The sequence below is a fragment of the Teleopsis dalmanni genome, chromosome 2 (genome assembly GCF_002237135.1).
Source record: "Teleopsis dalmanni isolate 2A chromosome 2, ASM223713v2, whole genome shotgun sequence".
Taxonomy (NCBI): domain Eukaryota; kingdom Metazoa; phylum Arthropoda; class Insecta; order Diptera; family Diopsidae; genus Teleopsis; species Teleopsis dalmanni.
The window spans coordinates 146,578,831-146,597,211 of record NC_051847.1 but is presented as its reverse complement, the minus strand read 5'-3'; the positions used below and the strand labels follow the sequence as shown (position 1 = coordinate 146,597,211).

Genomic DNA, 18,381 nt, shown 5'->3' with positions numbered 1-18,381 from the left:
CAAAACAAGCCAAACAAATATCAAGAACAAGATGCTGATGCCACCAAAACTATAAACCAAAAATCAATCCCCATGAATATATATTATGTCCATAAATAGATTGAAATATGCTTCATAAATCTTTTTCTTATTAAAATTAAAAAATATTTTATTAATTCCATAATTTTTAAAAAAGTTTATGAAAGCCCTCAATGCTTTGATTTTATTGATATAGTTTCTATATTCATACAATTACATACCAACCAAATACCAACATGTAAACTACGATGCCTTATTGACACATAAACACACAACTGCTATTATAACATAGTTAATTGCAAATATAATTCTCAATCATTTTCCAGTTCCTATTAAATAAGTACTGCAAATCATTGTGTGTGAAATTGTAAAAGCAGTAAAATCGCTGCATATCGCTTATTTTAATATAATGTATGTATATATCTGAAGATTGCTTTTTAGTTCTTTTATCAGCACTTTAAATGTGATTTTGAAAATAGAGCCTTATGTAATAATGAATAGATTAATCATAAATAAATGACAAAAATTATTTGGTTATTTCAATTTTAATATCACGCCAATAATAGTATTTAAAAATTGATAAAAAAATTATTAAAATAAATCTAAAATTTTAAATTAATCAAGATTTATAGGGTATTCTCCTCTTTTGAAAATAGGTATTTTAGATTAACTAAGAAATAAAATGTTAATTATTTTTATGCGGAAAAAGCGGGGCTTCTTATGACCACAAAGAAGCTAATTTTTTATACTATTTTTTTTATATTATTTTTTTTTTTTTATTTTTTTATTTTTTTTTTTTTATATTCTTTTTTTTATATTTTTTTTTTTTTATTCTATATAAATTGCTATTACGACCAATTGTAACCACAAAATTTATAAGTGTAATTTTTTATTTGAATAAGAATTTTTAATTTTAATTTATTTTTGTGTTAAATTAATAACCAAAGCTCAGTAATATTTTTTTTTTGTTTTATATTATTTTATAAAAATTTATTTTATTTCATACTTACTTATTTCATACTTCATTCATACTTACTTTTATTTTAATGTATATTTTTTTCTTATTTATTACCAATCAGTATACCAAATATTAGGGTATACACATTCGTAATAACGACAATAAGTTGTCGATTCATTTTAAACATACAAAATGCTGAAATTATCATAATAAAACCTAAGTGAATATCTATACTTCTCCAACGCAATAACTGATGAACTTAGTTCAAATGTATAAATTAAAATAAACAGCTACCAAAGTGCCACTGCTCAAACAATTGTATAATAAACAACTCTGCAAAAACGTTTAAATACTAAAAAAATCAAATATGTGAAATTTAGGCTAAAAAGCCATTAAAGATAAAATAATTTCTTAAAATATGTCCATATTTGTTCAAAAAATGCTTTATTTTACGGCCTAATTATAACTGATTTTAAAAATTAAATTTGTTATGTTTTATATTTCGGAGTACAATATGCTCTTGATCATACCATTACTAAACTTGATACTAAACATCCAACCAAAGGCGGTAAATCGAATACTGTCCGGGCTTAATCATTATCGTTTAAAATTTATTCAGATTCACAGCAAATCAAATAATTAGATAACGTTTTTTTACACAAGCCTATAAATTTCTTACTTTATATATAGCAATATCATTCACTTGTGATTTCTTTATATTCTATATGTATTACCATAAATTTATTTTTTATGTAGTACGAAAGATTTGGTGGAATGACTTGCTAAAAAGAGTTAAAGAATCACGAAAACATCTAATCCATTAATAATACTGTTTCAATGCTAAAACTCTACTTATTAGCTATTAAAAGATGTATAAATCTATATAGGTTTTTTTACAAAAAAAAAAATAAATGTCAAATATTTTTTTAGGTCAGATCTCATTAAATCTCTACTGAAGATTGAAGAAAACAAAATTTAATTATATTACTGATAAAGTCGTGATTGTACTCTATCCTGCTAAATTATTTCAAAGAAATGCAATGATTTCAAGAAATGTAATAAAATTATAAAAAATTATTAACTGAAAATGTTAAATCGATATTCCTTTTTCCATTAATTTTTTTTTTGTGAAAGTCCATTAATATGAAGAAGCATTTCTTAAGGTATCCTTGAACAAAGAAAGCAAACAAGGTAGACTTGTGTAAGTTTCTAATACTAACAGTTTTATTAGAAATTTGTTAAAATATTAGAAAAATCTAATTAATTCAATTAATTCAAATTCAATTGAGAACGAATCTAAAGTGCATTAAATTTAAGAAAACGTTGCAATCATTTTAGACAAAAGGATTGATTTACTACTTTTACTTTTGATCCTTGTGAGTTTACGGCAAAATGACGCGATTATGTTTTGATTTAATGCGATTTTTATAGTTTTTTGTACGCAATTTTTGTTGTTGTTGTTGCTGTTGTTGCTGTTGCTGTTGAAGTTGGTATTCCTCATGCATTTGCTTTTGTGTTGGTTGCTGCAGTTCATGTTCATTGCCCAATGTGGCTGTAGATGCAACATTTGTCATGCTGCTACTAATTGGTGTTGAAGATGCTAAGCGTATTCCTGCAGGCATTAAAAGCTGTCCATGCTTTTGTTGTTGTAACAATTGCTGTTGCAATTGCTCTTGCAAATATTGTTCTTGCTGATGCAGTTGTTTTTGTTGTTGGTCATATTGTTGTTGTTGCTGCTGCTGCTGTTGTTGTTGCTGTTGCTGTTGTCGTGAACTTAACCGTGTTGATATTGTTGGTTTGGGAAAGTTATAACCTGAATAATGATGCCTATAACTTGGACCGCTACTGAAGTTATTTGTTTCCTCATTGGAGTCAGAATTATTTTCCTCAAATTCGTCTACCGCCACCGAAGCTGAGGTATCGGCAGCAAACTCATCCGAATCGTCTAAAATGCCAAAATGCTCAAAGTTCAAATTGTCATTGTAACTATTGCTGTTGGTATATGAAAATTGCTGCTGCTGTTGTGGTTGATAGTACTTGTTGTTGTTGTTGTGGGTTTTGAAAGTTTGTTGCTTTAGCTTTTGCGGTTGTAATGTTGCAGCGGTATATGCATCATCCGTATTAAGGAGATTGGCATATTTCTTACGTTTACGCACCACAGGCGTTTTAGTTTGTGCCAAAACTTCGGCCAGCATATCTGGCGGAGGATAGATTTGTGCATATTGCCTTTGTAGTTCAGCGAAGAAGTCATCGGTTGTTAACATATTTGTATCAATACCATTGTCCGTAAGGGTTGTCAACATATCTGGTGTAAACATATGCTGCATCATATGCTGATTTGATGTTGAATCTGTTGACGTTGTTGTAAAGGTAGGCGCAGCAGTTAGCGCGGATACTGAAGGTGGCAATGGTAAAGTTGGCATGCGTATTTGTTGTTTGGTAGTGTCGGGATCGGTTTGAAAAACTGCAGGTCCATATTTGCTGCTAGATGAAAAATCTGTTTCCATTGTTAGTGGGGAAAAACTGTTGGATAAGTAAGGCGTAATTTCGTGGGCGCCGGGAAAGAGATCAAAAGTATTGGCTGGAGGCAAAACTGTTTGTGAGTAATGTGGAGTTATTGTATTGTAGCGGGGCAAGTAATGCAACTTTAGTTTTTTATGTGCATATTTACGTACTACATTTGGTACATGCACTTTGATATGTACACTAGAAAGATATAAATTTTAAAAATAATTTTTTTTTGGTTTATTAATAACTTTTTAAAACTCACTGTTCATCATTATCTGCAAGCACTACTCTTATATTTACTATACACAGATGAATAACTACAATTAAATACAAATAAGTCTTTAACATTTTAAATTGTGAAGGAAAAAGTAAACAGTGTTTTTAGTCACATATGCCAGGGCTTAATATGTAGTGGCTTTAAATTGTACTAATATCTTATCCTCACTACCGTTTTTACAAATCCTTTTTTAATTATTATGAAATTATGTGCAGCATAACGACTGCTCACGTTGGTAAAAATGAAATATTTGATGAAATTTTTATAAATGCAGTTGCTTTTATTTATGCTTGTTCCAAAGTTTTTTATCAACTATCTTTGAAGCCTTTGTACGTACCTGACATATAACATCATTGCTCCATTTCATAAGATCAAATTTCATTCAATGCTCAGTAAACAGTGAATGCACTATCACTATCACCAGATACACTAAAAAAAATTTCATTTGGAAATAAAAGTAAAGTGTGTATAAAATTTACAAAAATAAGAGTTTCAGTCATCATTACTTTTCTAATAAATCTAATGTAAGAAGATATTTCTTAAAACTACTTCAGTATATTCGTAACAAAATAATGTTGATTATGAGTAAGAGTAAGTTCGTATAAGTAAATTCTAATATTTTATTGTTTTTTTTTTTACTGAAAAATCGATCAATGAACTACTATATAATACATCATATTATTTATATTTTCTATAAATATTTTTCATAAGATGTTTGTGGTATTCGAAAAACATCAGGGAAACTTCGTTTTTGTACTATTTGCTTTACTATTAACTTGTATTATAATAATTTTTGTTGGTCTAATACAATATTTAACACTTTTCTATTTTAACAATATTGTGAATCTTATTGATTGCATATTGATTAAGTGATCTTATCTAATCCTTATTTGTTGGGGCACTTATTCTATAAAAACAAAAGCATTACACAAGAAAAATAATAATTCGCTTCGTATTCATAAGGGAAAGTCATTACCTGATTCGGCACCATTTGTCTTACTCAATTTTAATATTTTAGGCCCATACTTTTGACAGAAAAATATAGTTAGGAAATTTTACTAAAGTTGGGATCCAAAACTGATATTTAAGTTCTAAATGCTTAATATGTAACTAATTCTGTCAATTCTGATTCTGTATATTACGTTGTTTTTTCTCTATACGACAATTTCAGAAAATTTTTGAAGAACAAGGGCTTTGGGTAAAGATGAACGAAGCATCTATTTGTTATTACTCGTCAAAAGTTTGGTAAAGACACGAAACTTGTATCGAAACTTGTATAAAAATAAATTTGTTGGTTTTTTAAATCTCAATTTTTAAACTTTAAACCGTTATCGTCAAGCATCCAGGTATCTACAATAAATCAAGTTTTATGATGTTAACGCAGTATTAGAACTTGTATTTTAGTTGAGATAAAATAATATCAATGCAAAAGAACTTGTTTTATCCAGCCAAAATTTAACTTTGAATTCTTTGATTCTTTTAATAGAATTACTGAAGTACTTGTGGTGTTCATGTGGCATTATTAAAAAAGAGAAGTTTACTTTGAAAAGTAAAAATTGACAATCAAATTTTCAGGTATATACATTTTGATTTAGAAAATTTTAGAATTTTGAACAGAGCAAAAATAATTGTTAGTAATAAAAAATCTTTTAATAAATACTGAAAAACTCATATTAAGAGTCAACATTACTACATACTGTTTTAGTATCTTCTACTTCTACTTCTACTTCTACTCCTATCCAGTTATCCACTTCAATTTTCAAACATCAATTTTTGAAGTATAACTCTTTATAGCCAGGCACCACTCAGATGTTTACAAAAAAAATTGGTTCAAAGCTGATGTTAAAGCAATTCCAGTTATTCCGATTCCAATTAACCTAAAACCATTCGAAAATTCAAAAACAGATTTAAATATCGCATAGTATTGTTTATAAATATATATTGTGAATAATAGTTTTTTTTACAGTGTATACGTTTTAGTCGTAATATTTCTTTGATACTTGATCCTACATTTCCACAACATAAACAAACGTTGAATTTATATCGCATCTTTTTTGCATGCGGTGGTATGACTGATTTCCATTTCAACGTTTTCAATTACTTTTTTACTTTCGAACTTATCGGCACATAAAAGAAATGGAATGCCATTGCTCTAGACCCGTAAAGACCTTGATTGAAGTTTATTCATTGTGATCAGTTGTCTAAAACGAATCTTCGTGGTTTAATTTAAGAAACCGATTAATATTTGATTGATAGAAATGCAAAAATTGATTTAAAATATAATTATTTAATTCATGTTGAATTCAAGATTAAAAAAATATGTTAATAACGTGTGTGCAACATTGCATAAATGAAATCAAATGGTGTTCGATTACGGAAAGGATCTCTCGTAGGTTTATTTAGTAGAAGTGTACCACTTTATTTTACATTTTAGATTTTACATAAAGAAATGGGTTTAATAAAAATTAAGAAAATTGAGGTCTGTTAAGTTAAAAGCTAGTGGGATGTGAAGTAGAGTTTGATCCAATATAAGGTATTTTGTTTCTGTTTTTAAATCAGGGCATTAAAATAATTCTCAAATGAATAGATTTTTAAACAGAACTCCGCTTTTTGTGTTAAGGCTATGAGTCGGTTTTGTTCTGAACTGTATTTAGGGCATATCTTCAAAAAAATAAACGGGGTACTGGCCCCAAATGGATCAGATCACTGTTGTCCTGACTAACCTTTTGCTAACCTAATTTTTAACTAACACTCTTTTTGGGGTGATTAAACAGAACCATTGCTTTCAGAAATTTTAAACCGAAGACGAGACAAAATTTTTATTGGAATCAATGGTTAAGAATAACAGACCTTTTAATAGAATTATTAATGATATTCACAGATCTATTTAAAATAAAAATTGAATTCGTTCTGAGATTGCATGAAGCATTTTCTATTTCTGTTTTAATACACGAAAGGTCTTGATTTAATTTTTATCGACATTAAGATTTTTGAAATTGAGTACAATAAAAATGATTTATTCCTAAAAACCACATATTTATAAACACAGGTTCACGTTGTTTAGTTAATAAACAATAATAAATAAATTAGTTTTCTTTAAATAATCCATTTTATTGAATAAAAAAAAACCTTTCGATATGCTTAAACCCAATCAACTGTAGACATTATAACGACAGTGAACTTGAGAATGCAAATCTTGTTGGATTTTTTAATTTTCTCATAGCTAATATGAAACAAAAACGTAATTTACCAACATCCTATATGTGATTTATTATGTTTTAAATACAACATTACTCAGATTTGATATAAAAACTCGTATTTGGAGTGAGATAAAATTATATGTGTACATAATAACTTTTGTTGTCAAGTCTAAATTCAATTTTAAATTCTTTGCTACTCGTAATAGAATCTCTTGAAGTACTGTTTCGTTATTTTGAAGTAGACTCCTTCCTATTCAGCCATTCACCTATTGTTTAGCGGTAAATTTATACCATATTTTTTTATGATTTTACCTTTTTTAACAAAATAATGACGAACTTCGTATAGTTCAAAAAATAATAAACTACATATACGTATCTGTATTTACATTCGATCAATCTTAATAATTTGGTGTCTAGACTTCTAGTAAGGCCTCCAGACTGGATCTCCGTCATTATAATGAGCCTACAACCATTTCTGTGGCTACAAGCCTTAGTAATTTATAATCATATAGTATATTCTTCTCACTTGTATATTACCTAGATAATATACAATTTTTTTTTTATTTTTTTGATTAAGTTAAGAATTCTAATATTTCAAGGTATTATCATTCTTACCTTCATATCACTCTTTATATAGTCTTTACGCATATTCTCGTCACTAAAACAAATACAGATATGTAATGATATTTCTGGTAAGTTGAATTCATAAAGTATAATTATTAATAATAGTTTGTAGATAATAGTTTGCTATTATGTGCTTGTATTTCTCACATTCATAAACATTTGTTTATATTTTTAATTCTTTTTCTAGGGTTTAATGTACTCATAATTAAGTTTAGACTGTCATATTCGTAGTGCGTAAAGAATTTCTTTACGTTGCTGTTTTTTCAATCTTTCTAAAATATTACCGTGTGCAATTATTTCGCTATTAAAGTCTTAATAAGAAAAAGAGGTGGAAATTGTAATTATTTTTTTTATATATATGTTTTTATCTAAAATTTAATTCCTTTTTGTAAACTTGTTATATGAAGCAAAAGCGTAAAGATTAACAAGTCATGATTATTATAAAGTACAGAAGTAAAGTGTTTAAGTCTGATTTAAAAAAATTATTTTTGTAGAGTGTTTAAATCTGGCTATATTAAAAAAATATAATTCTTAAAGTAATTTTTTTAATCACCGTATTTAAACATAAATTAGTGAGAAAAGTATTTAAACTCATTAAAGAAAAAAATATTGAGTTCAAAAGCCTACTATACAATAGGTAATATAGTAATGGACAACAGGTTAAAACAAATATGAGTAATAGAAGAGGAAAACCCAAAATTATTTATTAAACTTGTGATGAAACGAGTAGCAATCTGACAAAAAATATTTTTGAAGAATATTTGATTTAGTTACTCTTTTCGGTACTCTGAGTTTGCACTTTGCTTGTGGTTTTCACAAATAAAATGTCCATTATCTTTCTGATTTATTTAAATATTGCTAAAACTCTACATATTAACGCTTTTAATAGACGTTACTGCATAGCAAGCATAGCGTCATTTAATGGATGAAGGAAAGTATCTACTATTTTTCATGTTATTCAACTACCATGACCTTTGGTTACATTGCTTGAAGCGCTGCACGATTGCAGAAAAAAAAATAAAATAACAATGTTACCGCATTTCCTAAGATGTGCGCTAAAGTTTCAAGTTCATGTGCATTACTGAGCATGTCTTACATTTCCATAAAAAAGGTGCTTTTATGCAGCACAACTTGCAAAAGCTTCGTGCTTATAATTTTATAATTGTAAGCACTTCTTATAATAAGACAGATTGTTAAACGCAAAGAGTTTACTGGTTTTGTTTAAGAGATTATATTTTATTTTTAATATTTATATATAATATTTATATATAGTATTTATATATAATATTTATGTATAATATTTACGTACAATATTTTGAATATAAATAGTGAAAAAGGAAATGAAAGATTATTGATATGAGGTTTCTTGATACGACATGTTACAAATATATTATTATTTTTTTATATAAATTGTTTTAATTTATTTTAACATATTTGTAGAATATATATAATATATTATATATTATTACATATATATTATATATTATTACATATATATTATATATTATTACATATATATTATATATTATTACATATATATTATATATTATTATATATATATTATATATTATTATATATATATTATATTATTTATTTATATATTTTTAAAAAAATTTTATTTAAACTATTTTTTTTTATTTTTTCTAAATACTTTCTTTACTGATACGAGTATTTAGTCTGTTTCTTTAAAGATAATAATTACTTTGTTGCTTCTTCACTTTTGTACCATGACTTGCTCACGTACGTAGTTTTATTATTTTTATACTTTTTAACGCAATCTCTACTATGGCTGTGGCTACTGTTAAGCAGCGGTCATTACTCCTTTTCCTATTTGATGTAAACTTGAATTATATAATTTTAATCTTTTTCCATTTCATGCTCATTGCGTTATGACTGAAGCTTAAAGAGTAATGACTTATAATAAAATTTTAGTACTTAAATGATTTATGAAAGGTACTTAATACCACACATTTCTCATGTATATATTCCAATCAAATTCTTTCCGCATAATTTGCTGGAATAGTATTTCATTGAAAATTCGAAAATGTGATATAAAACGGCACTTATAAGGATTTTATACAATATAATTACTTATTTTAATATTATTACAGTATGTCATCGCATTTGTTTATTCTTTTTATTTGAAGAATTTAATTTGATATATATATTCTTGTAATAGATCTTCATGTAATATTTAATTCAAGTAACCAATCATTGAAATAATTAACTTGAATAAAACCAAAATTTTCAATATTATATTTTTTTGTAACTGGTGATTGCGTAGTGGGCGGAGACTTGGAGTTATAACTGATGACTTGATGAAGTTTTTCCAGCATCTGCCCATAGAAAATGGAAGTGTTATGGAAATCTCGTCTTTTGTTGTTATGTCCAGTTTTATCAAAGTATTGCTTTTTTTTGTGGATTTCAAAGAACTATGAGAAACTCATATAGAATGTTTTACAAAATTCTCAAATAAAATGAATTAGAGAGATACTTTGAACAGTAGTAAATTACAACAATAAAATGTTTTTTTTTTTCTTTTTTAAATGTTCAAAGTAACTTTCTAATAAAACAATAGTTTCTATTAAGAAACATGGTTTCTTTCGTCATAATTAATTGACTTTAAAAATCAAATTTGAAATAAATTAGTTAGATGCAGAACCGTCAAGAGTTTCATTTATGTTAATTTAAACTGACTGGCCGTAAATCATATATAGACCTAGTGGTTGCAAGCAATATCAGATATAGTAGAACCTCTATATAGATTTCGTACTATGTATATTTAGAAAGCGTAAGAGCCTGTTTTTGGAATCAGAACTAAAATCCTTTGCCCGACAGTTTTATCAGTAAAAACTGCTAAAAACTCTGTAAAAACTGTAATATTAGAGTTGTTCATACAATAAAAATAAATATTGTCGTTACGAAGCCATCTGCTTTACGATTTGATAAAAAGATTTAACTAGAAGTTTTTTAAATGCTATAGAAATTTAGTTCTATTGCCTGATACTAAAGTTCCACGCAAATGTTCTGTGCTGCCTGCAATACTTTTTTTTCAACCCTATATATCATTTTTATAAAGATTATGTTATCAATCTCTGTTAATCTTTGAACTATGATTGAAAACTAATCAATTTGTCATTAATTAGTAAATTAGTAGTTAATTACAGGCTAGTAAATAATTTATTCATACTTGATTTTTTTTTTTTTTAAATGTTGCGTGTAAAATATATGTTTAAAAAATTTGCCCGTAACCAAAAGAGAAATTCAGAAATAAAAGAACTGTAGATATGTACAAACGAAATATTACTCATAATATGCAAAAAAAAGTAGACAAATTGCCAATGGGTAGAACTATCTAAAATTAATAAATCAATTAATCACTTCCATATTAAACGTCATTAACGTCCATAAATGTTAAATCAATGTTGTGGCTACTCTCTCTAGTATTTCAAGCGTCCAGCTGTTTTTATTTATGTATATATTTCACAGCTTATACGTTTTTTAAATATATTTTTTTTCCTTCTGTTTTTTTATTTCTTATTGTCTTTTCTTTTATTTTTTAATTTTTTTTTATGTTTTCCTTTCTTTTTCCTTTATTTTTTCTATTCTTTTTTTCTCTTTTATTTTTTATTTTTATTTTTTGAGCTCAAACTTTATTTTATTGTTTTTTTCGTTGGTTTTTATTGTGTTTTAAGTTTAGTGAACTTTTATTTTCAGTTATATTTATAATGTATAATTAAATTTTTTCTGTTTTTATTGTCGTAAATAATTCATACTTTTGAATTTTTGTTCAGAAGTTGTTAAATTATTTCAAAATATTTAAATTGTTATTGGCATATTTCTGAGTAATATTTTAAACCATCTTTATAGTTAATAATTCTTTAAAATTAATTTTGACTTTGATGTCTTAAATGTAAATGTGTTAATGATTTTAAATAAATTCCGAGAAAATTTATATATTTTTTCAATGATTTTTGCTTTCATTATTTATAGTAAACATAATTTGCATATATCAAATCAATACAATATTCTTTTATACATGTAATATACTTGTATATTATACATTGATAATTCTTTGACTAGGAAGCATAAATACTGAAAAAGTAATCAAAGTAGCGAAAGAGTAATAGGGAACATAGTTCCAGAAAAGAAAATCAAGTTTGTGGAAAACTTGTTGCAAATAGCATGATCACGCTTCGCTTAATTTTACGCAGAACTTCTGCAAACTCCGTCTCAACAAACACATTTACAAGGATTTATGTATATTTACCGTCAAAGAAGTTTCAATCGAGTTTTAAACCATATAAGAAAATAAGAAAATAAGGAAAAAAACCTATAGACATGATATGGGTTGTTGACCTGAAAGTTGGTATTGCATCTTCTTATTGCGCGCAATTGATATTCAGACAAATGTAATGCAATTCAATTCTTTTCAGGTGATATTCAACTTTGGATTGTGTTAAACAGTAAAATACAAGAAAAGTTTAAGTCGTCATGAGGTAAAATGCTAACACAACACTAATGCAATTGCAAAGAAAAACTTTTCTTTATCGTATAGTATTATACTTATATACATATAGCAGCTAAACATTCGCATCAGAGAAAAGAATTTCAAATAGTTTGCAGTATGCCGGAAATAAGTTTTTATTCCAAGGCAGTGAAAAATTACTGCATTACTTTTGCACTTTTCTTCAACATACATATTTACAAATGGCTTTTATGTTGTAATGTCATTAAAGAATTTTAAAACACCAATACTTGAGAATTAGATAAGAATACTTTAGAAATTGTGTTAATTTTAAAGTTTTTTCATCTCTTGTATGTATTAAAAGTAAAGAAATAAAATAGTTTTTTTTAAAAAAAAATTCTTAACATCATTTATTGAAGTAAGTAAGTCAGACATTACAAATATTCCCATTATAAAACCGTGTTTAGTTCCGAGGAGATGACAACTCCAAACTTCACATGGTTTATTTTTATATGCAAACCATATTTTGTTATTAAATGTGGTGGTCGGCTTCGCGGAGCATCACTTATTAGTAGATACTTCAATTTTTCAATAAAATTCAATTTTAAAAAAACCAATAATGAAGTGATATAGGTCTTTGATATGGGCCTTACGTATGTGTTATGCATCAACTTAGTTAATATGTGTACATTAAAATAATTCACTGCCATTGTACCAGCTAGCTCTAACGTTTTTCTATATAATTTTATTATTATATTGTTTTCCTTACTGTACATTTTCTTTTTCTATTTTGGTATTTTATATATTTTACTACATTCTTTTCTGTTTCTTAGCTTTGTTTTTCTTGTTTGGGCTCGTCCGTACTTCCTTTTTTAGTTTCTGCTGCTTCTGTCGCCGCTACATGTGAGAGATTTTTCTTTATTTTGTGTTTTTCTTCTTCTATATTTTGTGTTTTTTTTTTCTATATTTTGTGTTTTTCTTCTTCTATATTTTGTATTTTTTTGTTCTTTTTAATTGTGTTTTTGTTTTGTTCTTCTTTATTATGTTCTTCTTTATTGTGTTTTTTTCTTCTTTATTGTGTTTTTATTCTTCTTTATTGTGCTTTTTTCTTCTTTATTGTGTTTTTTTTTTCTTCTTTATTGTGTTTTTATTCTTCTTTATAGTGTTTTTTTCTTCTTTATTGTGTTTTTATTCTTCTTTATTGTGTTTTTTTTCTTCTTTATTGTGTTCATGTTTTCTTCTTTATATTGTGTTTTTTTACTTGATCTGTTTTTATTTTCGTTTTTTTAATTAAATTTTTATTCTTTATGTTCTATTTCCGCCTTGTTAATTTGAGTCCTACTTTTTTAATGTTATATTTTATTTTTTTGGTTTGCTAATTTCTGTTTTACTTTTTTTCTATTTTACCCTGTATCACTTTTTGTTTCCTTTCTTTTTTATCCACTCGTGTTTATGTCTCTTTTTCTGCTCTTGCTTGCATTGTCGTTTCTCTCTTTAGCTTTAGCCATTTTTACTTTTTTTTTCCTTTTCTGATTCATGTTTTTCTATTCCGTTTCTATTGTTCATATTCTTTCTTTTAACAGCTCTTTTTTATTTTTTTTTTATACTTTTTTAAATTTTTTTTTTTTATTTGATTAATTTGGTTTTATTTTTAAGGTAAATTTTTTTCTTGCCGATAATGGTTTTATTTTATTTTGTTTTTTTTTATGTTTTAATTCTTTTTTGTTTATTTATTAATTTTATTATTTTATTTTATTTTACTTCATTATGCTTTATTATTACTTTATTAATTTTTTCTTGTTTTGCTTATATTCTTTTACATTTTTTTTTGTATGTGATTCATATTAAATTTATTTATTTATAATTTTTTCTTGATTTACGGTTATCCTTTTTTCTTGTTTGTTGTTTTTTATATAATTTATGTTTACATTTGATCTTCGTTTTTAATTATTATTTCTTTTTGCATATTCTTTGTAATTATTTATCTCTAAATCTTTTGGTTTTATATCGTACTTCTCTGTTTTTTATTCTTTTGGGTTTTTTTTTCTTTTTAGTAATTATATCTTCTTTTTACTTCAAGTGGTTCTCTTTTTAGTTCTATCTTCTTTTTAGTTTTTTTATTTCTGTTTTCTTTTTAGTTCTTCTTTCTTCTTTTTCTTCTTTTTTTCTTCTTTTTCTTCTTTTTTTCTTCTTTTTCTTCTTTTTCTTCTTTTTTTCTTCTTTTTTTCTTCTTTTTCTTCTTTATTTTTTCTAATTTCTCATTTTTCGTTCTTTGTTTTGTCTTTTACATTTTCATTAGGATTTTTTTTTGCTACTATTTTTTCAGTTACATTTATTATTCATTTTTATCATTTTTGTGGATTCTTGTTCTTGGCTTGCGCTCTTGTCAAACTATGAATATTTGTATTTGTATAGAAAGTTAATAGAATAGAAAGTTGGATAGAAAGTTTAAAACTAAAAGTATCTCACTAATTCTTTTTAATTTATTTACTCAGAATACACTCATCATTTTAATTTCTTAGTCTTTTTCGTTCAAAGCATTAAATATAAGATCTCTTGACTTATAATTTTCACTGTAATCAAATACAAATTTAAACAATAAAAATATATTATTTTATGTCCATAAATTAAATTTACAACTATAAAATAAATCTAAAATGTTTGTTAATAACAACGATTTCCAGAGTTGGGAAAATATAGAAAATTATAAAATTTTTCTTGTCATTATTTTTTTTTTTTTGTTGACTTAAAAATTTTACAATTACTATTGGTGTGCTAAATGGTCTGGTCTTTGTCTTTATTCAAATTATTTCCAAAATTCATTTCTCTATTTATTGTGTCATTAGCTTTGACGTTATTAGACACAAATTCGAGATTATAATCATCAAGTTTGCACATTTTTCGGTCTGCTGAATTTAAAATGAAGCTTTTTGGTAGTTTTGTTAATTCTAATATTCATTAAATAAATTTGTGAAACTCAATGAAATTTTCTTGACATACATTAAGAAGGATTTGATTTGAGGTGAAATGTAAAAGAAAATATTAATCGTCAATGCAAAATTATTTCTAAAATATTAAAATTATTATGATTTGAAGAAAATCATTTGAATTTTGAACAATTTGAGTTGCATTGACGTGAGAACGTGTGACGAATTAAAAATATTCTTGTTGGAGGTTGTATCAAATCCTTTTTGTCATATCAGATAAAAGTACTTCAAAATAATTGCAAGTATTGCAAATTGATTTTTTAAATACTATTCTACTTCAAGAAATCAGTTTCGTAGAATGAATAGAATGAGTGTAATGACAGTGGGAATAAAGCTTCATGAGTTATAATGTTTTCTGTTAAAAAGTAAACTGTATTTTTGTCAAGTTAACATTCTTTTTCTGTATTGGTAGCACTGCTGATAGCGTACATATTAGTAATCTGGCAATAGTGGTGGTAGTGATCAAGGCTTAACCTTGACCTTGTCTTTGACGATTTTTTTCGTGGCAAAATGTGAGATCAAGTAGTTTGTGTTAACTTTGAACCGAATTAGGTATATTTTAGATTTAAATAAGGCTTTTGGGATACTTTGTAACCATCAAAAGTTTATGAATGCTCTAACCCGTTCCGGAAAGGTAGCGAATATATTGAAACGGACGCGTAATGTGAGCGATATGTTATACAATCATGAAGATATAGAATAAATTAATCAGATTATGTTTATTAATAGAGATTTACTGAAGAAATACGAATGTTATTCCCCATTCAAAAAGTTCTACGAATTTAAAACCCGTGCCAGCAAAACTCATTTTTAAAACGTCTTTTTCACAAAAATTTTTAATGAAATATAACATTACATGGCAGTGGTGCCGTGTTTGGTCAAAAAATCGCGTACAACAAGAATTTTCCATAGTAAATATCGTTAAATGCACTTGAGGTAGTCTCACATTAACAGCTGCTGTAAACAAACTAATTGACAGATGGCGATCAAATTTGTACCATATGTCAAGAAAGGGTGTACCAACATTACAAAAAAAAATGTTTGATAAAGGTCTATTACTTAAGGAGTAGTTAACAAACAACAAAATCCGGATACTTTTTGAGCAGAAGGTACCAAAAACAAAATATGAAAACAGGCTTACTAAATTGAGTTCATATTAGTTATAGAGTATGTATGAAAATAAACAATAGTCATAGTGTCAGCTAATACTAAAACAATGCAGCATATTAATATATTAAAAGGAATAGTAAATGAAAAAGTGCTGGCTAACTTTACTAAAATCAAGGTATGAAAATGAAAAAAAAAATTGTGGAAAGTTGTGGAAAACTTTGCCATAAACATGTTTGATGTTAAAAAATGTAATTAAATAGTTAACGTTGCATATAGGGTCTGTCAAATTCATAAAAAAAAACCCAAATAAGTTGGTTTTGCGGTGCTTCATTGTGTGGACGCGTGTTCATAATACGAGTACTCATACTCATTCTGATAACTTATTTAATTTTTCTGACAGAAATTACTTTATTTGGTGTAGTGTTTTTTTATTTCACTTCTTTCTGGGAATGCCTTTCATTATTATTTATTTATTTCTGTCGGTAAACTTTTTCGTTGTGTGCCTGCAGAATTGGTGTTGCCATTTGGCACCAAGTTCATGGTACTTGTCTCATGTTTGTCTCATGCTTGTTCTGCTTGATGACAATTGAATTGTTTTGTGGTTTTACACGTTTTTGTCACATGATAAGTGTTGCTTCTTATTCATTCATTCATTTATACGTTCTTTACTTGCACAAATTTATATACAATATTTTTGACAGTGAACTTTTTGTTTGTGAACTTGTATGAGGAAAACTTATATTTATACTCGAATGGATCTGTTTTTGTATGGCGTTCCGTTTGAGTTTCAGAGAATATAAGTGACAATTTATATTGTGGGAAACATTGGTAGTCTTGTGGCACAAACAAGTTATTTGGACTCATGTCGAGATTTTTGAGTGTTGTTTTTACAAATTGTTAAGCACTTGAGCACTTAAGTACTTTTTCAAACTTTTTTGCTTCATTTTTATTATTATTTATTTTTGAACAGATTATATGCAAATTTTAGTAAAATATTCTTTAAAATTAGCCAAAATGATTGTGAAAGGTGAATGAATATCCAAAGAAAACTTCAAATATAAAGTTTTGAAATTAGTATTTCAATTCAAAATAGTCTTCCGTAACTTCAATACATTTATTCAAACAATGCTTCAATAATTTTATACAATCGCTGTAACGATTTTTCGGCAGCTTTGCCAAATACTGTACCACGGCTACACAATAGTTTCTTCATTCATATAATTCAAAAAGACAAAATTTTTATACGTCAAAATGGCGTTTAAAAATTGATTCTTCCACTGGTTAATATGTCTGGCTTTCAAAACCTATTAGCCTACCTGTTACTCTGATTAAAACTCCACATATTAATCTCAAGATAATAAATTTAGTTTTTTATTTGCATGATCGTATTAAGTTGTAAATAAACTACAACTTATCTTCTAAAGTTTATCTTAATTAATTTTTCAAACTTTATATATAGAATATATAGACTATAATTTTTATATTTGCATAACTTTGAACTGTGATTGCCTTTTTTAATCTACATGAAAAAAGTATATAATAAATGAAATTTATACAATTATATTAAAAGTCTTTCCTTTTTACAGTCAACTAAAATTAATTTCAAAAAACCAAGCAATACTCTAGCCAACCAAACTCAAACTCTAATGGTTTTGCACTGTGTTTTCTCCGACTATACGCCCTTAAACTTCCCTTGTACTATGGTTTCGTGTCTTTCAATCTCAAGTAACCGAGTAACTCATCAACATCCCAGTGCACGTAATCAACACCAGAAGTCCATTTGGTGTTGGTGATATGAAGCGACTGTATTACTTGCAAATTGCTTTTAAAATTCAATATTCTCGTGTTAAACCAAAGAAAATGAGAAATAAACAAAAAATATAAAATAATAGAAAAACATAACAAAACACACATAAAGGAAAACAAAATATAGGGAAATAAAAAACCTATAAATGAAAAAAATAGAACAAAAGCATAAATCATGAAAGTGGTATAGTAATGAAAAAATATTTTATATTGAAAATTGTGAAAATCATAGAACTATTATTATTAAAAGAAATATATATAGAAACTAGATTATTATAAAACGTAATTAATTGGAAATTATTATGATTAATATTAACATGAATTTATAATGCTAATATAAATTAATTATAAACATAAATAATTAATTATCATTATAATAAGAGTTGATTAAAATTAGATACATATAATTATAATTTTATTATTAA

At 26.2% G+C, this 18,381-nt stretch overlaps 2 protein-coding genes across 3 annotated transcripts in view; one reads left to right on the top strand and one right to left on the bottom strand.

Annotated features, from left to right (window-relative positions):
• Window positions 1-18,381, top strand: part of LOC119678125 (maternal protein pumilio) — a 400,630-nt gene that overhangs the window by 146,364 nt on the left and 235,885 nt on the right. The gene's annotated exons all lie outside the window — the stretch shown is intronic.
• Window positions 2,279-4,217, bottom strand: LOC119678127 (myb-like protein AA). The gene is made up of 2 exons (XM_038089801.1): window positions 3,747-4,217; window positions 2,279-3,682 (listed from the first exon to the last, which is right to left on the bottom strand). The coding sequence occupies exons 1-2, from the start codon at window positions 3,830-3,832 to the stop codon at window positions 2,359-2,361; spliced, it is 1,410 nt and encodes a 469-aa protein (XP_037945729.1). The 5' UTR covers window positions 3,833-4,217; the 3' UTR covers window positions 2,279-2,358.